Source organism: Caloenas nicobarica, chromosome 4 (genome assembly GCF_036013445.1).
Source record: "Caloenas nicobarica isolate bCalNic1 chromosome 4, bCalNic1.hap1, whole genome shotgun sequence".
Classification (NCBI taxonomy): Eukaryota; Metazoa; Chordata; class Aves; order Columbiformes; family Columbidae; genus Caloenas; species Caloenas nicobarica.
This window is the reverse complement of record NC_088248.1, coordinates 72,145,043-72,171,426: the sequence shown is the minus strand read 5'-3', so window position 1 is coordinate 72,171,426 and position 26,384 is coordinate 72,145,043. Positions and strand designations below refer to the sequence as shown.

General features: G+C 41.9%; 1 protein-coding gene across 6 annotated transcripts in view; it reads right to left on the bottom strand.

Annotated features, from left to right (window-relative positions):
- CTBP1 (C-terminal binding protein 1) overlaps positions 1-26,384 on the bottom strand; it is a 187,723-nt gene that overhangs the window by 56,735 nt on the left and 104,604 nt on the right. For 2 of the 6 annotated variants that reach the window (XM_065634242.1, XM_065634240.1), the window contains exon 1: positions 10,866-11,064. The exons of 3 other annotated variants lie outside the window; for them this stretch is intronic. Coding sequence is in view for 1 of the 3 variants with exons in the window: in XM_065634240.1 (XP_065490312.1) it covers positions 10,866-10,905 (40 nt within the window). In the remaining 2 variants the exon portion in view is untranslated. Of the gene's footprint in view, positions 1-10,865; positions 11,065-26,384 lie in introns of those variants that run through there. One more of the 6 variants, XM_065634241.1, reaches the window with a different exon arrangement.

The following is a 26,384-nucleotide window of genomic DNA, read 5'->3' as shown; positions in this document are numbered from 1 at the left end:
TGTTTATATAAATGAAAGAAAGAATGCTGCCCTGAACTTGCCCATTATCCCACAGAAAAGGTATTGTGGGAATGTTAACTTTCACCTGGCTGGCTTCCAGATGCCGGCAGGAAAAAACGCCCTTTTAAAATTTTAGCCAACTGAAGAATACTCCACATTTTTCACATTTTCCAATTATACTAAGTTATGTAGAAACTAACACAGGCCTTGAACTAAATCCATATAAAAGGGACATAATACGCTCGACTACTCTGCAAAAGAATGAATCAAGGGGTCTCACATCCAAACCAAACAGCCAGTATCATATTTCACAAACCACGACAGCTTTCGAGAAAGCCGGTGCATTTCTAGAATAGCAGAAATGTTTGCAGTGTCCATAAGGGCACTTACTGGATAATGCAAGCAGGAACTAAAAAAAAGTGCCGTCCTAATTTCAGCAATGCAGCCTGATGCCGTGGCGCAGACCTGGACGTCGCCTGAAGCCTGCATTCTGTCAGACAATTAACGAGAGAGGAACGCATCTTGCTACACATCTAATACCTGAATGGGCCCCACGACAGCAACTGCAACACAGCAGAGAGCTGTGCATGGCAACTCTGCGGACTGGAGAAGACCCCAAAACAAAACGAGCAAAATTCCTCTTTCTGTTTTAAACAGAAGGCATTTTTCTTGCTCTTTTCCATCTGGCACTTGAAGTAGCTGTCTTTACTGAACAGTCGTCTTGAAGTTTTTAATAGTTGTACAATGTGCAAACCCAAACTGAAAGAAATTATCCCTTACTACTTCTCTTCCAAAGTTCAACTGTTAAGTAAAAATAGCTCTACAATCATGTCTCTGCTTCAAGCCTTCGTATCTCAGCAGGAGCACGAGCACTCAGTGCATAACATCCCCATATCTCAGTGCACAGCACATGCAGCTGCAGCCCCCTCACTTACCAGCATTTTGCTGGTTTGTTTGCACGCGTGTTCTCTTAAGCTAACTGGCGAAATACAGCTTCCCGATTCAAAAACACAGGAGTGGTTTTTTGCTGTTTGAAGAGCTTTAATGGTGTAAAGTACATTTTTAATTTGAAAAAAAGCCATTTGATCACAGCAGAATGCTTTGTCCAGCGTAGCGTTTGGTCAAGCCACAAGCCGTTTTTTTACTAAGTGCATTTACCTTAACTCAGTTCACAATGGAAAGCACCCTTCCTCCCCAAACCATTTCCCCATGCTAAACCAGCCACAAACAAGACCTACCAAACACATACTCAGAGCACCATTAACAACAGAATGCTACTCTAATTTGGTGCCATTTCCAGCAGATCCCAGAGAGCTTTCCCACGTAACTTGACCATCACCACCTGCACTGAATGCACAGAGGAATAAAGTAAATTATCCCAGGTCACTCCTGATGCTACTCGCAAGTGCAGGATGACCAACAAGACCACGTGAGCCGTTCCACCACCATGTAGCACATTTGCCAGCATTGCTGTCTCTGCTCCCTGCCCTTTCAATTCTGTCAATAATCAGACCAAATTTGCCCTTCAAGTCAGACACCCTGCACCTCACCTTACTTAACATCTTTGGTAAGTTCTGAAGTTAGGTGAAACTTCTTGTACAACCAAAGAAAAAAAGAGAAGGACTTCAAGGCAATTTAGTTCTCATACAGGGCATTAATTTCCCAACACAGGTGCTTCAGCACAGTTCCTTCTGCAGAGAGGTACAAGTCCCACACGAAGAACTTGTATTTATGCTAAAGTACGCTTGGAAACCAGAACACAAACACGCAATACAAAAGTGTTGCAAAGTACCACATTTTGATTTGGTTTTGCTGATTCCTAAATATCTTAATGCAAATGTAAAATAAGCCTAATTTACACTTAAACAGGAGTTTGGACATGCTTGCACTAGCTTAACTAACTTGATTTAAAATTGGACTTAATTAAATGTAAGCAATTTCCCAGGTATTGTATGGTTTATTCATGGACTGCTTCTTTCACTATGCGTTTCTGTGATCAAAGAAATCTTAGATATAACAGATGAGGTTATTTACTATTTATAAAAATAATCACTTTTTAATGCTCTTTCTGGAATTAGTCTTCTAAAATGAAAACTAACCTTCACTAATTCTCTTTGAAAATCTGAGAGAGAATTAGATGATTTTTGAGGTGGTTCTTCTTCCTGCACAAAAAAAATCCAATCCTGCCAATACATCTTTAGGGCGTTTCGATTGTTGCTAGACTTGTGTAAACCACACTTTGAAAAATGTGTCATTTCTATAAGATAGTACCCCCAAGACAGTAAAAAAAACCTTAAGACTTTATTTTCAGTTTCTTGGGTTGTTTTGTGTGTTGTTGTGGGGGTTGGTTTATTTCTTTATGGGTATAGGAAAATATTGACTATTTATGTATTTGTTAACAGATTTTTTTTTTGCTGTATTTTTTTTAAACAAAGCCACAAAGCTCAGAAAAATCACTAACAAAATTTAACACGCTTAAAAACAAGTCCAGGGGGAAGATGATAGCAAAATGGCAAAAATAAATGCAAAACTGTAATATCCACAGTACTTCAGGTTCTAAATTAACAATTCAATGCAATACACTGTACTTTCTTTATTCATAGGACTAAGAACATAAGATCCATTATTTTGGAGAGTCCTCATAATCCTAGTTCTTCCAGCTGAGTGACAGAACTTGTTCCTCAACTACAAGCACTGAGCCAAACCGATCTTTGGGCAAATTTTTAGCAGAAGGGTTATCTTGTAATAACTTTGGCTTAGTATGCAGGATACAGCCAGGATCCTACGGATTTGTAAGCCTATTCCAATTTTCCTCTACATCAACTGGAACCTGAATAACTAATATAGGATCAAAATCTGCTAGGAAAGGAAAAGTTGTGCCTGCAGCTTACTGTTCTCCAAATTCCTACTTAAAATCCTTTTCTATTGCTTGCTCTAAGGAGAAGGTTCTCACTGCTAAATACATAATGCTAGATTTAAATTTTAGATGGCTGAAGGGCGGTCATGAGATAAATACCAAGTGTATTTGTATGCCTCTGTATTTACAGTAAGAAGGAAAGTCATCTGGATTCAGAGGTTCAAAACATGAAACCTGCTGAACAAAGACGTGGTAAGAAAGCCTTGAACAGAAGACTGCCAAATACAAACAGCATACACCACCGAACCCAAAAGGCAATGTATTGTGAAACTCTTTGAAAACCATACAATACTATGAGAATAAAGTAAACTTAAAACTCCCCTGCAATACTCTCGTCATAGCTAATTTGTGATTTCCTGTACGCTCAGTACTCAGAGTACAATGGAGCCTCTATTGTGAGCCTCCTCCCACAAGCTTTTAAAAAATGCAAGACATGCTTTTTATCTAGACTGACGTGGCCAAAATACATCCAGCTCTACAAAGATAATAGGTTATTTTCTTAGATGATGCTTTTGCTTGTAAAAAATAAAAATAAAAATCTGCTGTCTGGTTGTGCTGAGTTCAAAGTTCAAAGGAGTAAGTAGTGCTTTGGTAGCTAAACTGCTGACCTTGAATCTCACCCAGAGTAGACATAGGAAGCTGCTTTAGTTTCAGGATAACAAGAAAAGGTTCCACATTAAGAATTATCTGCAAATTCAACACAAGTCAAATGGGCTTTGACAGTCTTGCAGAAGCAGAGAAGACAATGAAAATTTGACAGAACCAAGGAATAAACTGACTGCAGTTTTAATTACAAATCCTGATTGAGGGCGCAAGTAGCTGGTTTATAGACACACAGAAAATTGATATTGCATTTTTTCATCTTAAAGGATCCTGAAAGCTAATGCAAACAAACAAATCAAAATGACCAACACTTTCCCCACCAAAAGGTGTTAGGAGAAATGAAAGACAGTAATCTTGGCACAAGGCAGTCCAGGAAAGGAACACAAGTAGCAGAGGTTGACTTGTAGCGCGCAGGAGAGAATTTCATTGAGAATGCAAAATAAAATCTAAAATGCTACAGTGGCTTTGGTCAGTATCTTAACGACCTTTCTAAGTCAATAAATAGTACGTTAACATTGGGAACAGTACACACACAGCACTGAGTTACTGAAGATCACTTCTCAGTAATGCCAATTGTATGAACAGGAAAATCAGCATGAGAAAGGTTGTGATACACATTAATACTATTCAGTGGAGCACTAGACACATTAAGATGGTTGGTAGACCACAAATGTGAAAACACCCATTATCTGGTTGAAAATAAACAGTTTAACATATCTGGTACAACACACTAAAAAGAAAAAAATATTTAAATATCAGTTTAAGAGTTTGGAGACTGGCTTGTGGTTATCTCTACTAAACACTTTTGTCCTGCGTGACTGTGCAAAGACTAAAGCTCCGTACTCAGCGAGAGACAAACTGGCTGCAACCATCTAATGAAATTTGACTCATATGGGAATTTTGATGAAGTGCCCCACACCACTGTTTCTGCTAAGCCATACATTTTCTTTATAAGACTGAGAGTGCCGTGCTGCAAATATGCAAGAAGCAATGGTAATTTTGGACAGTTTGGCTTAAATAGAAGCCTAATTCTGAGAATCCACATTCAGGTAAAAATCCCAGAGAAGCCAACAGCAATTCTGCAATTATGAATTACAGATACTGGGATGCGCACCAATGGCAAAGATACAACTGTCTGCCGGCCCCCAGCAGCACCTCTCGCTGACTGATCATGTAACAGCTACCCGGGGCCTGCAAACCCTCCTGCGGATCAGCCCAACAGGACTGGCAGTGCTCAGCTCACTACAGCTCCTTTCTGGCTCGTTCTCCCAACTTCTGACTCACCCAGGGGCTACGATGACATTCTGCAGAGTGAAAAAAACCCATATGTGTGCAGAAGAAGATGATGAAAATAACCCGCAGTGCTGCTTCTCTTCTGGGTTTCTTCTGTGTTCTGGCTCCCTAGTGCACTGGCTAAGCGTGATGCACGACAGCACCTTGGCCACGTTCAAGGCTTTGCGGCACACAGCACATGTTCCTGCCATAGGAAAGGGATACGGCAGCAGGAAGAGCCCGAGAGAGTCGGATTTGCCACTCCTGCTGTCATCAGAAGGCAGCCATGGGCTAATTAATTCCTACTGATCCCGTTCAGAGGGTGGGAGGGACAATTCCCCACATGGCTCCAACATCAGCAAAAGAGAAAGCAGGACCACTCTCTTCTGCTGCTCCTAGAACTAAGCTTTTCTAAACCACTATCTACCCCGCTCTGACCGTCCAGCCTACATCGCTTTTGCGCAAGACCAGACACATTCATGCAAACATGCAGAACACCGCGCTGCCCAGTGTGGTTTCCCAGCTACTGACACCACTCGCTTCTGAAGGTCACGCGTCAACCGAGCGCGGAAGGTGGCAAAAGCAACGCTTGCTTTAAAAGGCAGCAAAATAGTTACGCTCTTGTCAGGTTCCACATGATATTGAGAGAATTAATTGCAAAGTTCCCAGCACACCCCACTGGGACAGACCTTATCACAGGGTGTGTCCACGTACAACAGCAGAAGACGGAATCTATCAAAAAATACTGGGACTGTTCAGGAAGAGCATTAGCGCACATCCAACAATAAGAAGTCTGGACTGCATAAAGGAATTTGGAATTGTGACTCAAGTAAGAAACATTTCTCTGCCTCCCTCGTTTTTTTTTTTTTGGCAAGTTGGCATCAGGGCTCCCCTAAAAAAAGACTCAAAGGGAGGAGGGGTAACGTGGCGAGTTCTGGCACACACACAGAGTCAGAGAGCGTGAGCAACATTCATTCCAGACTTACATAACAGTGGTGACAACTCGTTGAAAGTGATTTGGGCTAGGGTAAGGGACATCCACTGGCCTGTAAATACAACTATTAAAATATGCCTTCGAATACCTAACGTAAAGCAAAATTATGTAATCGCATTACCTCATGTTTTAATACTGGAGCTACAAAGCTTTCATATGTCACACAAATAAAAAGTTTTCTACTAAAAAACCTCTCAACTTTCAACAACTCTGAACAACTGCCCCCAGCCCCAAGGGCAGTTTTTTCTGCCTTCTGTAGACAATCCCTTCTGGCTTCCTATGCTGTACAGAGGATCCTGCAAAAATCCCTTGAAAAAGGCAGGTATAATAAAAGATGAAAATGCAGAGCTAAGCAACGGTCAACCAAAATAAAAACCAACATGAAACACCCTATAGCATTAACAATGTTTAGCTCAAAGGGAAAAAAAACCAAAACAATGTCAATTTCCAATTCTGTTGATTAGACACAAACTACATAATTAGTAAATGGAATAATAATATAGGAAACATGATATGTTTGTGATGAAATGACAAAAATATTTCATAGAAGAGACAAGTTAATTTATAATCATCTCCCTCAAAAATTAAATTCTCTCTCTGCTATAACAAATATAAACATGCTATGTTTTGCGCATCAAAAAATAATTAACCTATTCATCTAATATAGATATATTTTCCAGGAGACATTTCTTTTGAGTGATTTCTTTTTATTCGGAATTTAATTTTGCCTTGTGAGCTTTTTTTAATTATTATTTCATTACTTTTTTTTTTTTCTTTTTAAAGGCGCTGCCTGTTGCAGCACCCACAGCGGCAGAGCCCTTGATTTGGGTGACCGTCCCTCTGCCAGCTCCTGCCCCACAGCTGGGGTGTGATGGAGGCTCAACGTGCCCCCAACGCTCCCCATGCCCAACACACGCCCCAAACGCTCCCCATCCCCAACACGGCTGCGATAGCACCTACAGGGCAGCACAAACTAGACCAGCCCAGGGACTGTCTCATATTCCTCGAGGAACTGGATAGGTCTCTGGTTGGGTTTAAAAACAATTTGAAGTTTTCACTCATTTCAACCATCAAACCACAGCTGAGTATCAAAGGACAGAGCCCAAGAAGCAGTTAAAAAGCCTAATCCAGGGACTCACTGCACCATTTTTCACACCATAAACAACTTTTGAGACACTTATTCCACTTCCCCCTCCTCACGACAGCACTGCAATAAGGTCGCACATCAATTTCAGGCAATGCTTTCATGCTGCCAAATTCTCAAAACACTTCTGAGCACATTAATCTTTTGGGGAGATGGGCTGAGGATTCCTGTGCCTCGGAAAAGATCCTGTCGTAATCACAGCTTGGAGATCCTAAAACGCCCACCAGAACTGGAAATGCTGCTGTGCTTCTCTGGTCTTCCCAGAGGAATACTTGTGAGGGAGCAAAGGGTTATATTTCAGCAGGAAATGTTAATTTTAGATCTATCTGCAATGCACATTTGTTATCTTTTCCCAATCAAAACGTGGATTAAAATGAATCATCGTCTTTGCTCTCAAGGCAGTAGGGGAGAAAGAGACCCCAAATCGCAGCTGGAACTTCCCTCTTCCCAAACAGTAAATCGGCTGCTACACTGTCTGGCAGCGAGAAAGCACGTGCGGCAGAGCAGCTAAGGCTAAAGGGCGATGTACTACAACTTTTATCCTCACCTTAAGTTTTAGGACACGCATTAAACGCGTAACTCCATCTCCACTCTCTCACTAAATAAATAATTATGGGGCCAGAAGGTCAGGGAGCCTCAGATGAGGCTGCTCTGCTGCTTTCCTGCCAACTGCTCAGGGATTTGAAAGCTTGACACATGCTGGAGAGTATCACCTCATCAATGCTCCCAGCTGGCTCGGGAGGCAAAAACCTAAATATTACTCTAAAAGTCAGGTCTCTAACACACAAGTAGCCAACTTCTCCAGATAAGCTTCAGGAAACCTAGTTATTAGCAATTCATCATAGGCAAGGAAAGACGCAATGGCAACAAGCAATTGTAGTGCAAAATGTTCGCGTGGTTTCAGTGTTACATGTCATAAGCAAATTCGAGATCATGTTGCTTCTCAGCATCTTTACTTAACAGCCATTTAAATCTGTGCCTTGCCATACACTTACCCCTGTTAAAACTACTTTCTTGTAAAATAAGGTTGTTTTGTTTTGTTTTTAAATTCTCATGGTATTCATGTAAACAGATACTTCGGGATAATGTCAATTTTCTCCCCAAAAGGGACAACCCAGCCTAGTCATCGATCAGCAGTAGATGTTCTTCTTCGTTAAGTAGGGATTGATCTTACATTTCAAAACGTTGGCAAGTGTGCTGCTGTATTTGTACAATAACACTTCACAGTACCCAGCCCAATCCTAATCTCTCAGATCACGCTCCTGGCTAAGTACTGTGACCGCTCTGTTTACATTGTAAATAAAACAATAACTCTTAGAAACAGAGAGATCAGTAAATTGAAGCATCGCGCATTTTTAACAAAGGGCACATGCCATTTATCTTTATGATACAGAAGGACAAGTTAAGAGCTAACCAAACTGACAAACGTAAGGACACCTGTAATTTGTTTTGTCACACTATCAGGAACTCCACATTATGATAAAGCATCACACAATATACAATATTTACGATTATGAGCTTTTTACAGGTCGTATACTGTGTGCTCAAAAGCTGCACGCTCCAGCTACTCCTTATTACATGACAACACCGAACTGAAAAATTCAAAGGTGACTGTAGTAGTTTCATTTCAAAATAGCAGTTTCATTGACTAAACTCTTCTACTGAGCGTGACTACAGCAGTTCTCAGGATAATTACTATTTTATTTACCAATTCAGTAAAAAAGTAACACATCACTTGACAGAGAAATACTGGATCTACGTTATGGGGGGGTTTACAGAAAGACAGAGAACACACCACTGACCCTACACCAATTTATGCCCTCGATGCCATGAAATAAAAGAGAAACTCCATCCATATCCCAAGTACTATTTTACATGAACAATGACAAAAATGAGGGAACAGTTTCAATCTCTTGGTTTCTCTTTCCTGTTTACGAATTGCGACCACCCCAAAAACACCTACTTCTTGTTCAGAACAAAAAAAAATGTGGCAGGTTGGGTGCAGGGGGTTGTTTATTTAATTTTGGTTTGAAATACACCAGTAAAATGAAAATGGACAAAACATGCTGTTACTACCTTACTCTCGGGAAGGCTGACATAATAATAAACCAAAGGGGATGTTATTTGTCAAATGTTAAGGAATTCCAATACTGAAACCTTGCTGCCTTCGGAGGTCAATACAGAGCAACGTTATAAAATATCCTACTAAAGTTAGCTGTTTAGGCTGCTAATTTTACATGTCTGCTTCACACACGCACAGCTAAAAACAGATAAAACAGATAAGAACACAGAACAAAGAGATGCACTGGACAATTACCTTCCTACTACTGTGAGCCTTTTAACCCTTTTTACTTATAAAGGATATAGACTCTTAAAATGGGATTTCAGCTAAAGTGATTGAAATATAGATTTTACTTTTTTTTAGTATTTTCTTGTTCCCTTCCTAGTGGGGTTCAATAATGAGATTTAAAATATTTTAATAAGGGCACCAGGCTACTTGCCAAGGGGCTCGAATGCTAATAAATAAGAATATTTATGTCTTCTAAGACTCAGGCGAAGGAATAAGTGTGATGCACTTGAAACGTGTATGTACATCACAAATGTGACAATTTTAATTCACTGGGAAAGAAGTACACATTCACTTCAGTTTATTAGGCCTCATTATTTCCAATGAGGCTAAAGGGATAATTATCTTTAGCTGCTCCATCATGGCCTAAAAGCAAACATTCTTCCTGATAAACACAACAATTATTAAAATATAAGCTGATGTTAAATTGTTTAATTTAAGTTACAACAGGTAAAATTTTAAAAATCGCTGCTGGTAACTGTGTTTTCTACCACTATTCTGTCCAGATCAATACTACAACTGAAATCCTGACTTTCAAATTCAATTTTTTAGAGGAAAACAAAGCAGCATAGCAGACTGACTCATAACTACACAGTAAACAGGCTCATTCTCTGCTTTGTAGCCTTATTTCAGTATCATTTGCTTACAAAATGATAATGTTTATAAACATAATCGACATTCGTCTGGGGGAAGAAAGGAAAGCAAAAAAAAAAAAAAAAAAACCACCTTCAGATTAACATGATAATTTATGCCACGCAGTTCTGGAGGCACATCTGTAAAATTACCCCATGCGTATTATTTATGTTACCTTCAAAAACAGCAGCAATCCATAAATGCATCTGCTAGCACATAGTTAAGAGAAAACAAAACAAAAAAACCAAAAAAAAACCCAAAAAACAAAACAACCAAAAAAAAAAAAAAAGAGAAATTTACAGAGAAGAGCCTTACCTCTCAGACACATAACCCGTCCACACATTTAGCAAAATCTTTTCAACAGCCAGGCCCTTAAGCACTTTTTTTACAGCAATAAAACGCTGCTTTTAAACTTCCTGTTTATTGAAATATTAGTACAGCTTTCCCGCCCCCCCTCCCCATGGCACTTCACCAGCATTTCCCCGTAGTTCAAAGCCAGGGCACCGCTCACCCCAAAAGCGAATGGGGAAAAAAAAATAACAAAAAAAACCCAAAAAACCCCACACCAAACCCAAAACCCACCCCAAATGAGCATTCTGGATGCAGTTTTAGCGCCGTTTCATTTTTTTTTTTAAATTTAAAAATTATTCTACCCTCAGCCGAATTCTAACCCCCCCGACTGCGCTTTTAATTTTATTTGTATTTATTTGTTTTATTCATTGGGCTCCCCCAGCAGCTCTCGGGCAAGTTGCGCCGTCAGGGCAGCGCGGGGGCTGCGCGGAGCGGCCGCTGACGGGCACACAAAGCGCGGCGGGGGCCGATCGCGCCCCCCCCATCACACGCACACCCCCCACCCGCCTCTTCCCTCCCCTCAAACCGCCCCCCCCCCCCACCACACACCCCCCGGTCCCCACCGCCGCGACCAGGCCGGCGCGGCGCGACGCGAGGCGGTTACCTAGAGGCAAGCCCTTGTTTAGTAAGTGAGAACTTCCCATTGAAACGCTCCGGCCGTGCCCGCCGCGGGGAGGAGGAGGAGGAGGCCGGGAGAAGGGGCTCGGCCGCTCCGCGACGGCGAGGCTGGCGGGGCGAGCTCCAGCCGCCGCGGCATATGGCGGCCGCTCCGTGGGCGCCCCTGAAGTGAGGCGCCGAGGCGCGCGCCCGCGCGCATGCCCGCCCCGCGCGCCCGCCGCGCGCACGCGCGCCGCCGTTGGGCGGGGAGTGTGTAAAGGAGGGGGCAGCGGCCGCCGCTGTCTCTTTCTCCGCCGCGCCCCGGCTCGATGTGCTGGTTCTAGGCAAGGCAGGGAAAGGGAGAAAGAGATTGGGGCGGGCGGAAGCGGGCCTAAGAGCGCGGAAACCTGGAATTGCTTTTCAGGGCTCGGTGCAGCCGGGTTTGTTTCGTTTAAAACTTCAGCGAAGTTAAGGGGAGATGCGTGCGACAGCCTCCCTGGCACCCCAAAGCATCAGCGCTTCTGGTGTTCCGTTACTCTGCGTGATTCGGCTCAGGCTTCTCCCCCTTATAAATTAACAGGGATGAAAAAGAAAGGAAGAAATGAGAGAAAAGGGAGAAAAGAGAGAGGAAGAGAGAGAGAGAGGAACAGAGATAGAGAAAGAGAGAGATAAAGAGAGAGATAAAAAGAGATAGAGAGAGAGATAAAAAGAGATAAAGAGATAAAAAGAGATAGAGAGGGAGAGAAAGAGATAGAGAAAGAAAGAGAGAAAGAGAGAGATGATACAGAGAGAGAGATGACAGAGAGAGAAAGAAAGAGATAGAAAGGGAGAGAAAGAGAGAGAGAAAGAGACACAGAAAGAGAGAAAGAGGAAGGAAGAAAAAGTAAGAGAGAAAGAAAGAAAGAAGAAGAGGAACGCTCTAGTTTTGCTTCTAGTGAGTGTGACGGAGCTGTAGTGCCTCCTGTGTCACCGAGCGGCCAACGGGGATGGGTTTAAAGAAAAATAAAGCAGCAAATCAGCCAAACAGCAGTATTCTTCCTCACCGGGGATGTTCTCGCCAGCTCCCATCAAGCGCTGGGCAAGCGTGGCTGGACCCTCCTCACCCTTGGTCCCTCAGTGAAAAAGCACCAATTTATTAATGTCAGACGCACCCACCACAGCCCCCCGGGGTGTCCCCGTCCCCGCACGGGGGTCCCCGGGACCCGCTCCCTTGGGAAGCCCCACGGGCGACAAAAAGGGCCAATTCTGCCATAACCGTACTGTTGGCCGCACCAAATTCAGCACCATTTGTATCATGTTTAAGGCTGCTGGAACCAACAGCCGCCTTCCTGGGGAAAAGAAAGGCCGGGAAGCAGCGGCTGTGCTGAAGCGCCGGGGTCAGCAGCCCCAGGGGTCACGGGTGTCAAACCCCGAGCCCGCCATTGGCCTCCACGCCGAAGCAGCGGTGGCGGCGGCGGACGAAAACCAAAGTCACGGCGGCGCCCCCCGCGGCCGGCTGGGTCAGCTGATGGCGGCCCCGCCCGGGTGCGGAGCGGGTGAGGGCGGCGGCGCCGCCATGGCCGCGGGTTTCCCTTCTCCTCAGCCCCGGGGAGGCACCGGAGCGCCGGTTCCAGCCACCTGAGAAACTTTTCCGCCTCTCGTACAGCCGCCCCCCTCCTCCTCACCCGCAGTCGGGAAGCGGAGCCGCGGCGGGAAGCACACGGGGCGTTCGCTCGTTCCGTCCCCTCCCCGCAGAGGAGCCCGCCGAGCGAAAACCCCGTTTCTTGCTGTTTTTCCAGAAATAAAACTCAGGGTTTCTGTCAGCTGCAAACGGCCCCAAAGCCCGCACTGCCAGAGCAGCACCTCAGAGGTGCCGGGGGCCCCTCAGATAACGACTTGAGGCGGGGGGAGGACAGGTCAACCTCTGGTAATACTAAAATAATACTGGTGCAATTTCCTGAGCTCGGCGGTAAATCGGGGCCTGGTTCTCTTCAGGTGGAGGGAAACGGCAAAGCTCCTGCTGGCTTGTAACCTCATCTGGCTGTTCCTGCTCCGGCGGGGGGATTGGACTGGATGAGCTTTCGAGGTCCCTTCCAATCCCTGACATTCTGTGTTTCTGTGACTTCGAGGCGAGGACAAGCAGGTGGCCGAGGTGCGGGGTCCGCCAGAGGATTTTGGGGTGTCCTCGCTGAGGGCAGCGAGGCTGGCGTCTGTCTGTCCGCGCCTTGGCGTCCGTCTGTCCGTGTCTTGGAAGCTCCGAGCTCCCGGCGCCAAGTTTCGGCACCTCCTCTTGCACGTTTTTAATTGTTTTGCGGGATGATCCGAGAGTTAATTCGCTGAACTCGGGACCGCGGGTGATTTTTAAAAACTAGCGTGTGGAAAGGGAGGGGGTAGAGAATAAGATTTTCAGAGGGTTGTTTTGGATTCTGCAGGATTGGTCTGCAATACTCACGCTACCTGTGGTGATGGGTATATTAGAGGTAGCTAATACGAATACTTACAGGGGCTTCTGGGCAGCATTCATTAGTAATTCACTTTGATAAATGACATGCCTAATACTAGGCGCAGATCTGTGCTTGTTCTGTGCTTCTACATGTAGATTTTCCTTTGGTTTTTTGGGGTGTTTTGTTTGTTTGGGGAATACTTGAACCCAAAGGTTATAAAGGGTGGTTTCAGCCTCCAAATCGCATGGATTTCAGGAATCCCTTCAGAGCACAAGCAAAGGATTTTGGCTCACAGGCAGCCCTCACCTCCAGCTCCCCAATACCTTGATTTTCCCCATCATTCTCCAGGTAGTGTCCTGTTCATAGGATTATTCAGCATGATTGGGAGGTAACTCCCAGGATAAGTTTATGCAGCCTCTGACTTTTCATTTTCCTCCTGAATTCATTTGTGGCTCAGTCTGGATGTCTCAGGCATCCCTCAAACAACTTGGTTTCTCTGGATTCTCACTGTGCATCACGAGGGCAGCATCTCGCCAAGCGCCCCATGTGGGGTTTGTATAAATAAACAAATTTGGTTTTAATCACTTTAAAGTGGTTAACCACTTTCTTGCCACTTATAGATGTTAGCAAATATAAAAATATATACATATCAAAGCTGTTAGAAGAAAAATAGTGATTTTTTTTTTCCCCCCACTACTTAAGCTGCCATGAGGCAAAGTATCAGCAGGAATGAGCGTTAGGGGTAGAACACGCTTAAACCACAAGTGCTATTTCTGTGAATACCAATACAGATATGGAAGTATCTCCAGGAAAAATTAATAGTGGAAAATGAAAATGCAGAAATTAGAGTTCAGTTATTTTGGTTTTTTTAATACACATAAACAGATAAAGGCATTATGTGACCATTTCCACAGTGGGGTTACATGACTGGGCAAATGTTTAGTTCTGAACTTGAACTGCTGCTTTGAGGAGGGAGGGGAGTGTGGTACAAAATATTATGACAAGGGGAGTGCTCTGAGTGAGGATAAGTTGGCATGACGAACAGATGGAGCATTCAATAACAGGAGGTTATTAATACTGCAGTTTGGTATTCTCTACGCTACTTCATGAAGGGATTCATATGCTTGCTCTTTTTCCTTTCTGATTGTACGCAGACTTAACAAATATGCATGCCATAGGTAATGCTGGACTTATTTCCCTCCTGGGTGCAGATGCTCACACACACACGCACACATCACAAATTCATGTTTCCTGGGAAAAGATTGAGGGCTGGGTCCTCAGCTGGTTATAACTGGGCCAACTGTGTTCCTTTCAACAGCTTTGCCCCTGCTGAAGGAGAGGTTGTCTGACCCCATCTCCCCCGGCCAAAGGTCTCTCCACCCTGCGCTTTAACAGCTGCCACGAGACACCTGCTCTAGAGAACAAACCATGGAGACGCTCCGGATGGAAAAGAAGATGAAATAACCCAAGAGCGAGTTAAATTTTCCTTTACGAACACAATAAAAATCCTAGAATGTCCTGAGTTGGAAGGGACCCACAAGGATCATCGAGTCCAACTCCTGTCCCTGCACCAGACAATCCCACAGTTCACTCCATGTGTCTGAGGACGTTGTCCAGTCTCTTCTTGGACACTGTCAGGCTTGGGGCTGTGACACCTCCCTGGGGAGCCTGTTCCAGTGTCCAGCACCCTCTGGGTGAAGAACCTTTTCCTCATGTCCAACCTGAACCTCCCCTGGCACTTCTTCCTGACATTCCCTCGGGTTCTGTCATTGGTCACTAAAGAGAAGAGTTCAGTGCCTGCTCTTCCTCCTCTCCTTCTGTTTAAGAAAACCGAGCTCGCCTTTCGCCCAGAGTTCAGTCCTCCTCCCCTACACAGCTTTTGGTGGCCCAGTTTTGGACTGGACATGAGAAAATCCAGGCGCAGACCAGCTGGCTCCAGGCCAGCCGTCCACTGTCCCATCCCTTCTACTTCCTATGTTCTCCAGCTCACCTCTGGGTCACAAAACGTTCAGTCATCCTCACATCTTTTAGACTACAGCCTGTACAGCTACAATATAAGTAAAACTTCCACAAAACATAACAATCCCCACCCTCTTAACACATTTTGGCACTGCTGTCACTGCAACTGTTTTTTTTTTAAAGTAATGTTACACAGCTGAGCATCTTCTGTGTTTTGCACTAAGAATTATGGCATTTTTCACAGCCCCCAAACTGCTGCTTGGCTTCTGAAGAGTCAGCTGGAGGAGCACATGTGCTGAAGAGTAAATACACTGTTTTAAATGTATCTGTTAACAGCCATATGTATAATTTAAGAACAAGTTTTATTCCCCTCAGAATGTCTAAATCATAAGGGCATGACCTTGGGCTTTCACGAATTACACACGTTAGGGTACGAGATCTTTAGCAGATGTGACTTTGAAGATACTGAAAGAGGAAGTTTTACTGTTGTATCGTATAAGCAACGAGCCAAGATACATGCTGAATGCTCTCTGAAGTGAATAATGAGGTTTGACAATAATCCTATGGCCAGATACTGAGATTGTGACTTACAGATTTTCTGCAGTTTGTCATAGCTCTGTGTGCTGGCTCTTTCACGCATGTTTTTGCTTCATTATCAAACATATGTCACTCATCGTAACAGTTTTTAAAGCCATCATTTAAAAACCTTTATGCATTTTGTAATCAAAAAGTAAGATTATATTTCAATGGAATATCTCAACTTCTCTCAAGGGTAAATCTTGCAGATGCTGTTAGGAGATCCTAAAGGGGATTTGTGTCAGAAGCAAAGAATGGTCAGATAAAGCAGGTGCAACAGTTAAACTTATCCTAAAAACAGATCTTTAAAATGTGTAACCAAAATAAGTCAGTTCAATTTATTTAAAATCTGGAAATAAAACTTTGTTTGGATTTAAATCTTTCCTTAATTATTTCGCTCAGATCCTGCAAAGCATTTGTGTATAAAACACACAGACAGAGGTCAGTCTACTTTAACTTTGCAATTGCATATTTTGATTACAGCTTATTTTTATAGGTATAACTTCCTCTGTGTGAAACTTCCTGCTTGTAGGAAGTTAATTCTTTCTGGCTGACGTGAAAGAGAAAGCCATTTTGGAGAAACATTTTTAGCAGGTTCTGAGGGGAAAATGGAAAAAAAAAAGAATAATTGACAAAAGGGAAACACTTCATCTTTAAGAAATGGTGGGCATCACAAGCACGAAATAAAACAGAGGACGTCCATCTACTGTAAAAAAGGTTTGCCGAAGGATCAAAGTCGTAGATTAAAGTTCCACTAAATGAACAAGAAGTTCAGCTGCGTCAAACATTCAAAGTCATTTTTGAAATGCCAAATGTGCATTGCTCCTTTCTCAAAATGGAATGGCCATGCTGGTTCCACGCTAGAAATACCAGCTGTACAAAAGTGAAAAAGCTTGCAGTGTGCTGAATGAATGGACGAATAAATTCCCTTCAAACCAGTGAACACAAAAACCCTCTCTCCTCTGATGTTATCTGTATTAAGTGACTAAGGGATTTTCTTCTTGATCTCACCCTCTTCATATAAGTGCTAAAAACACAAGAAGCGGGGTGGAATTAAATCCTCCGCATTTTCTGGTTATCGTGAAATGAGCGGTATCATTTTCCATCTAGTCAGGAGGAGTTAACAGACCATTTCCAGGAAGGTCTGTGTTCTAGCTGGAGAGAAAAAGAAGATCGAGGTGAACGGCAGAAGAAACCCATTGAGAACCATTAGCGGATGTCAGCCACCGTCCATCTGCTCGCAGTGGAATAAATCCAGACCTGAAGGAATATCTGCAACCTGCCCCATCTGCCCGGCTCCTTCGGGGATTTGACACTGGGCGAGGGAAAGGAGGAGCAGCGCGAGCTGCGTTATCAGGAACGAATGAAGGAACAAAAAGCGGGTTAGTAACCCAGGGGAAGGTTTTCTCCTCCTCACCTGGCTGAAATCTCAGAGCTCATTCCAACAGTGTAAGGTGCAGAGAGGCTCCTACTACCAAGGAAGTCCTTAAAAATTTAACTTTAGCTACTACAGAATTATGTGGGCATGGACAGCCCCTCAACAGGTGAGTTAGACCACCAATCCAGCTGTCGTCCAAAAGGCGCTTGGAAAGATGACACTAAAAATGCCATTAAAACAACATAACGAACCAGCATGACAACATTCTGCATTTACTTTTACAAAACTGGAGTGTAGCAAACTATTATCGAGTAGTAATTTACTTCTCAAGTTTTAAATCAGCCTGGGCCTGGTGAAGAAACAAAGTATTATGTTCTGTATGATTAAGGCCAGTAGGCTCAGACTCGTACGGAATAGTTATGACATCTGATTGTCTCTTTAAAATTACAATGAACAAGAGATACTCTGTGTGATGGTGCATTCTGTACGCAAAGAAACAGACACACGTATTAAAGCCGGTCGAAGGGATCGAAAAACTGCAAGTTTGTAGTAGATTCAATAACCTGTTTGGTGGTGGTAATTTCACAGGTTAATATGGAGAATAATTAACCATCCAGCGGCCTAAGCAGAACCAGTGGAAGTCCTGAGTGAACTTGCTATTCTCAGTATGTCTTCAGTCCTATAACAGTCTGCTGAGAAACTCAGTGCAGAAAATCAAATTCAGAAGTGATGTGCAAGAGGTCTTATACATCCACCTACCACCCCAGGTAAAAGAAAGGAGAGAGGTGCTCACGCTGGAGGCTTCATCTCTGCTCTAGCTCTGAAGCCACAAGCAGTTCCCATTTGCCAGTGTTATTCCAAATCTGCTCAGAAGTGGGATTAATTTTTTGGGCCTGGCACCGTGCTAAAGCAGTAGCGGGGGGCATCTCCATGAGATGGTATATTAATGCAGCGATACCTATTTGGACCGGCAGTCAATTAGTGATCTCTGTGCTGCAAGGTAATTTGCACTTGATTATCCTCTACCTCCTCTTTGGTTCCCTTGTAACAAAGTTGGCATCTTATTTTTGTCAAGCTGCACACAAGTAGCCAGAAAAAAAAAAAGCTATAGTTGGATCAGAGATAATTTTCAAGTTCCCAAACAATTATATTCGTACTTATAAAGCAGGTGGTGCAAAGAACATCACACTTGTTTGAAACACGTACCACAAAGAGCAACATCACTAAGTGCCCAGTTTCCTTGAAAATAAGACAGGGTCTTATATTAATTTTTGCTCCCAAAGATGCGTTAGGGCTTATTTTCAGGGGGTGTCTTATTTTTCTGTGAACAACAATCTACATTTATTCTTGAACAAAAAAATCAACATTTATTCAAATATAGTAATGTCATACATTCTGGAACATCATCAGAATTCCTCAAACCCTGAATTCCATCATTAATTTCTTGTGACTTTGTTTCCTTTTTCCAAGTTTAACAATCTGTATTTACCGATATTCATGAACAAAATTTGACATTTATTCAAATACTTTCTATTGCCAATTAATTTTACTTTTTTATACATATAGCTGACTGGACACTATTTAAATTGACTTTTTTTATGAACTGTAACTACGGCTTAATTTTAGAGTAGGACTTATATTTCCAGCATCCTCAAAAATCCTGAAAAATCATGCTAGGGCTTATTTTCTGGGTAGGGCTTACTTTTGGTGAAACAGGGTGTTCATGTAGAGGCTTTTCTCTCAAACTAACCACAAGGTTTACAAAGCTGAAAAACTAGCAAGGCTACTGAAGGATGCAAAAAGCAAAACCAACATTCATTACTTGAAAATATCCATTTGCTGTCGGAGACCTTGAGCACAAGGGATTATGCCCTGGGATTATGTAAATTTATGATGTTGAAACCAACTCTCTCGCTCTGTCAAATTTCCTTGGGATGATTACAAGTTATCAGTCTTGAATTTCTTTTTCTTCCAAAGCAAACGCTGCTTTGTACCCTCATGAAACACCGCGCTACCGGCACTCTGCTGTCACCTGCACCTTGCCTGTCACTGACCCATCATGTCCACCTGCGGCTAAAATCTCATCACGCTACATCACAATAGCCCTCGGCATCCGCACATCAAGCGCTTCAGGTACTGTCAAATGACAGGAAACCTCTGCACGTCAAAAAACCTGAACACATTTGCGTGAACGTAATAAAAATCTACCTACAGATAACTATTGAAGAGTTTAATGGACTATAATAAAAAGTCTAAGTTCTAACTGGATTTTTTAAATTTGTTTTGATTTCGTTTTAAAAGTATTATATTCAGCAATTTGTAAATAAAATAAGAGAAACATCCTGTTAACTATGTAAAAATAATAATAATCTCAATGAAGAGCCCTTTGTACTCTAAAAAACCAGGAAAATTAGAGTGCAGAAAAACAGTAGCGAAGAGACGGGCAGTGAAAATCAATTCCACAGTTACAACATATGGAACAGTACACAGGCTAAGCAATCCATAACAGTGAATGGTCGATGATTTTAGAACCGTAAGGAAAACTGGCAAGGTTTCCTGGGTAAAACGCATCCCCCGCTGGCCACAGAAACACAATTCACATGTTGCCTGCCTCCACATATCTAGCAAGAGACTAATCTTTTTATACCCCTCTTAATACGAATATATTTTTCAAACCAACATTTTATAGGTGGTTATTTGGAGGTACACCTTTTTTTTCCTTTACTAAACCAAAATAAAGACTTCTGCAAATCTTTAACCTCCCTGTTCTCAAGATTTGAAACTCAATAGCTGAAAAGTAAACTGCAAGAAAACCTTATCGCTTCGCAAGATTCTTAAGGTATATTCAAATCCCAATGGACATCTGTTTATACGAAAACTTATAGTGATACAAAAAAAAAAGAAATATATTTTAAAAGCTCCCTTTGTATTGCTGTATAACGTAAAGGCAGAAGCGGGCTGTTATCCTAGCAAAAGGACTGCCTGATCATACTACTTGTAGCCACATAACAAAGAATTTCACTACATAAAGTCAATTCAAACAGGTGATCATCAGCATCAACAGCTTTACTGCTACGTGAGTTTATATTATTGATATTTATTTATTTATATTCTTTAAAAGAATATTTATTTATGTTATTAATATTTATTGCCAAACACCCAGACTTGGCAGACTAAGGCAGCACTGTGCGTTGTGACAGGATGGTATTATTGAAAGATTATTGGATAAACTTTCCAATGGCCTTAACCACATTACATGAAGTTTTCTTCTGTGTTTTCACCGCAGAGATACACATCTCATGGACATGTTTGCTGAACCGCCGTCTTTGGAACGGTTCAACCCCTCTGCACAGGAAAACGCCACCTGAGAGAGATGGTCTGTTGAATTTGTGTCACAGCTCAGCACAACTGTGGTCCTACACGTGTCCTTGGGAATTCCAGCATCTCATGAGGACCACGACCAGCAAGAGTAGAATCATCGGTGCCATTTTCAGGATCGTTACTGTTGTGCCAGGTAAAGCTGCGCCCACACATCTGTGGTATTTCTGACTTGTGACACTGGGGAAAGCCCACAAAGAGTTCATCATGAGCTACAAACAACAGGCGTTAAAATAACTTTCTACGACAGTTTTCAAAAGGTAAATTTCCTAGAACTGAATAGGGACTGATTTGGGACATTATGTCAGCTTCTCAAACCAGTTTCCATTAATGCACCATGTTGCATATCTTGCTCTTTTCAGGCTTTTTTCATTTGTTTTGTCAAGACAATTACTCAGTCTCTTAATATGTGCTGTCTTTTTTATGAAGTGGGGTATCTAATGCCGCTTGTGTGTAATGAACTATTGTTTCTCACGACACTGATGTGCCGTTTGAGCCACCAGGTCACAAGAAACACAGCAATTAAAAATCTGCAACGCTGATGCAATCAATAATTTCAAAGTTTTATATTTTATTGCCTAATTCTAGGGAACATCTTAGGGCAGGGGTGTCAAACTCATTTTACTGGGGGCCACATCAGCCTTGCGGTTGCCTTCAAAGGACTGATTGTAATTTTAGAACTGTATAAATGTAGGAGTAGTTACATTGATACCTTTCTACATTTATACCTTTATAGATTTATACCCTGTCTTAGGGTATATCAAACCATTTTTTCCTTGTTTCAAATTCTCATGTTTTATTTGGGTCCTGTTTATTCCTACGATCATCAAAAGAGTAACTGGTATTAAAATAATCTTTTATTAATTTGTATCACTTTTTGTATCTGAAAGAATGATCACAGTACAGGCTTGTACATCACTCTGGGAGGAGTAAAGTTCAGCAGACATACACAAAAAGGGAAATACATCCACACAGATTGGGCTCTTAATTAAAACAATTCACTACGCCTTATGAACAGTACATCACAGATGATGAAGTTACCTTATGGAAAAATGTACTAGTGGAAGCTAAAGACAACTGGGCTGTAATAATAATAAGCAAATGTACATAGATAATGTATAAATAATTAATTAGCTTTTCCTGAAAGACCTGGAAATGAATGAGAATACTTGGTGTACTCTGTGTACTGTGCTGATCTTGAACTAAGTGGCTTGGGAGACCCATGACCCAGAAAGGTTAAAGTTTGTGTCTTTCCCAGAGGCTGCACCTACATGATTAACATCACAGAGAAATCCACATCAGAAAGAAGAGAAATGAACAATAATTCATGTAGATAATACATAGTCTAAGGAGAAAAAAAACCCCAAACACACGCTACTTTGGTTCATTAACAGTATTTTGAACATTTTTTCCTTTTAAGCACCACAACTGTAACTTCTGTGAAATACCAAGTACTCAGAGGGAAGGGATGAATTTTGTGTGTTTGTTTCTTGAAGTTTTACAATCCCAACCAGAGTTAAGTGTTCTCAGTCTCTTCCTGGATCTTTCCTGGCAAGAGATTTCCAATTGTGCTAAAATCCACGGATGTTTTGAGATGTAGACAGATGTCTGTGAGGCCGTGAGCTGAGGTCATCAAACTCATCTCATTTGTGACCTAAGCCTGGTCTCTTGGCTCTTTTTCTTTTTTTTTTTTTTAAAAAAGGAGGAGAAGAGGGATGGAAAAGACGCCAAAGAAACTGTTTGCTAATTTAGCTAGACAATTGTTCTAGATAATTTTTAATTTAATAGCACATGCAGTAACATACGTCCAACATGAGGCACATTGAGAAGATACATATTTGGTCGTCTATTAATATCATTAGTCCTCCTCACTGTGTAATTATTGTTTCTGGTTTTATTAGCAAGCAACTGTCCATTATTTCCTGCACAACTAACCAACCAAGTTTCCAAGAACTCATGTTTAAATCTCATTTCAAAGGTAGTTCTACCACGCTAAGTAGGTGAAATTGCTTAAATTTATACACATCTCACATAAATCTTTATTTATCAACGAACCATTCGATTTCCCAGTTCTTTAATCATCCAAAGAAAAAAGTGCCATGCTGATGCTGACATCATTTTTACTGCTTAAGGGAAGATAAAACTGGGTCTCTCAAAGCTGCAGGCAAAACACCACAATGGATAACAAATATTCCTTGTGTGTACATGACTGGAACGGCCGTCTCCGCTGGGCGCTGACTGTATGTTGCGGGGCACAGAATGGATTCAGAGGAGATTTTTTTTTTGTTAGAATCAGTTCATGCGGACACGCAGGATTCAAAATGCTTGTTTGACAATCCCTGCTACCTGCTCCCTGACCCCAGAGACGCCTTCTTGCTGAAAACAACCATCAAACCTCCAACACACCACCAAAAAACCCCACAATGTAAATACGTATACACACTCATTGCACAGGGAGTTGTATTATTAAAAAAAAAAAGTGAAGATACATTGATAGTAAATTTTCTGAATCTTATTCCCTTTGATGGCCGCAGGGCAGCCTAAATTTTTACATATAATCCACTGTTACAGTCACCGCTGTTTCCGTTCTGCTCTTAAAAAAAGAGAAAAGGAGAAAAAGGTTTTCTACAGGAGCACTAATAGTTCCACTTGCCCTGTGGCAAATGGGGAAAATATGTCAATGTGAATTATTGTACTGTCTCCATGGATCAAGATTTCTCTTAGTGCTTTCAAAATTCCACTAACAGAAACAACTGCTAAGAGCATTCGCTACTTAGCCTGCTATGCTGGAATCAAATAAGACCCTAGGATCAACTAATGCTAAAATATTATCTTTTATATTGATTTTCTCCCCCTACATTAAGTGAGGAAAGAAACAGCTAAATAATTTTAGCCAGAATGAATGGCATATCACTCTCACAAGGACATTGAAAGAATTTAAATAATCAAGATAATTGTAGAATAGAATTTTGAGCAGCTCAGACTACCAAAAATGTAAGAATATCACAGTATAATTTTACTTCATTCTGACCCAAACAAGTTGTACTACAGATTCCACTTACTACACGTAGAGTTACAGTGGGGAATGCAATATCTCTTCTCTACAGAAACCAAGAACACTCACACAGATACATCGGAAAAAATAATTCTAATTTTGTGCAGTTGTGCATGCACACTCATATTCGAAGGAGTAAGCCAAATGCTAGTAAAGACATTCCAAGCCCATTTTCTCTACTGGGAGGCTATTTTATGGGTATTTATTAAATTCCTTTTTTTTATATCCGTTTCCTAGTACTAGATTATGGTCTCAATTAATTAATAAAGTACAATTGTAGAAATTCATGGGCCGTTGGGCAGATCGGGCATTAAAATTTATTTCTAAACTTCTTGATCTGGCCAACAAGAATGGAGCAGAACAGGAATAAATGACTGATGAAATCCAGACACTGTGTGCTTACACATTATTGATTATTGCTACCAAATAGCAATTATTTTCGCTAGAAAATAATAATCTTGATTCTTATACCACATTCATCACCAGGATTCATAAACATACAATAGATTCATCTAAGGCAACCATGAAGATACAATAAATTATAGTTTTGCAGGGTGTCTGAGTTAGCACTACTGACATTGTGGTTAAAAAAGTCAGTGCTACACAAAACTGATAAAAACAAACACATATTAAAAGGATTATGAATCAGTCAGCTTAGGACACATTTGTCAGTGAAAAACTCTCAACAGAGACATTTCTAATGGATATCTGTCATCATCTTCACCGAGGATGTGGACGCAGCTAGAAAATCTTTGCCAAAATGACTGTGAACATCACAAAAACAATAAGAACTGTCTGTAAAAAAAATAATAGCAACAGCGCAATCACACAGTCATTTTGGATCACAGATAAATGAAGATCACAGAAACAAAATGTGCTTTAATAAAACCAAGAGGGAACAATTTGCCGTTAGAAAAGACTATTGTCACACTGACAGAGTAGAGAACTAGAGCCTAAAAAGTGATGTGTGACTGCGTGTGAGCTCCAAGAACCACATCTCGACAACAGGAGATAACATTTTCCTTGAAGAAATATTATAGTTAAATTCAAATATGGAGGAAATTTTTGCCACTGAAGCTGGGATTACCGAGATGATAAATACTTTAACTGTTGCTGCCAGCTCTGGCATCCACGCTTTATATGTTCGAAAGGGTGCAAAAAGAAAAACCCAATGCTGGAGAAAAATGCCTTGAAGAACACAATGTATTCAAATTGCCAATAAAAAAATTCAGAGATAACATGATTACACTGTGTAAGTACCTTTGTAGGGAGAAATACTGCACACTAAAGGGCTGCCTAATCTTACAGGAAGGCATAGTAAGAAAGAGCAGCTTAGAATCTCATCCAAAAATCCATATTTTCCAGCCTTTTTTTTTTTAAGTGCATGTTATTGACTATACTGAAGAGTTTGGGTGGCATCTTCATCTCCTGAATATTTCAAATGCCTTTCTGAAAGAGAAACATCAGCCTAATAAAAAATCTGGGATATACGTGATATAAAGGCGTTCAAGGTAACCTGGAAATTCCCCCCGATCCTGCACACTGGGGAGTTACAGCTCCAAAAAACACAAAGATGACTAACGGTTGCTTATTGCTCTGCTCCCTGTAGGAATGAATGGATGATCTTTCACTGGGCGTCACCTATCGATAGAGATTTCTCCCTGCTCGTGAAGTCCATTAACAGGAAGCAAATACCACTGAGAAGTTGTGACGAAGAGGGACGTCTCATCATAAAAAAGCCACATTCCAGGTGAGAGCTTGTGGTGATCCCACTGCGAGCACCAGGGGCAGAGCAGGTGGATTTCAACTGGACTTCAATGGGAAGCCCCACACAGCATGTGAAACACTCAACTCAAGGACTTTTAGTACTAAATAATTAACAAGTTGGTTTTAGTGTCATTAATTAACTCTAAGCCTTTGGGCTTCATGCAGTTGCCTATTTGTCTCATTTGGAGACTAGCGATGAATAAACAGATCCCAGTGCCAGGTCAGACATGCTGAGAGCCTGGTCTGCTCCGAGCTGAAGTTTCTGTAGCACCTTCATCACACCACATGGGGTATGTTGCTGGCAGAAGTGTTTTCAGTCAGACCAGACTCCTTTCAGTGGTGCCCAACGACAGGATGAGGGGCAGTGGGCACAGACGGAAACACAGGAGGTTCCATCTGAATATGAGGAGAAACTTCTTTACTGTGAGGGTGCCAGAGCCTGGACCAGGCTGCCCAGAGAGGTTGTGGAGTCTCCTTCTCTGGAGACATTCAAACCCACCTGGACACATTCTTGTGTGATCTGCTCTGGTGAACCTGCTTTAGCAGGGGGGTTGGACTGGATGATCTCCAGAGGTCTCTTCCAACCCCAACCAGTCTGTGATTCTGGGAGATGATGAGATGGCAACGTCTACTTAACTACCAAGGCTACTGTTGCCTCGATCGTGTTTAGCTCAGTTAGTGCTTCTTTCTTTTCTCTCATGCACTGCAAGAGTGTTCTTGTATCTGACAAGTAGAATAGGATGCTGCCCATCAATTTTCGGTATTTAAGCTGCTGACATCTTAATTGATGACACAGCGTAGTCTTTTCCATTCAGTTTGGAAAAAAAGTTGCGCAAGATGGAGCCTAGAGGAATTCTGCTGGCAAGTGCTTTTGTAAGGGAACTGAGGAGTCTCGTAACTGGGAGAAATTAGAAGGATTAAGGCACTAGCCAAGATTTGGGAGAAGAACAATCAGTTCCTCATTCTGTCACCAACCTCCTATCATCCTTG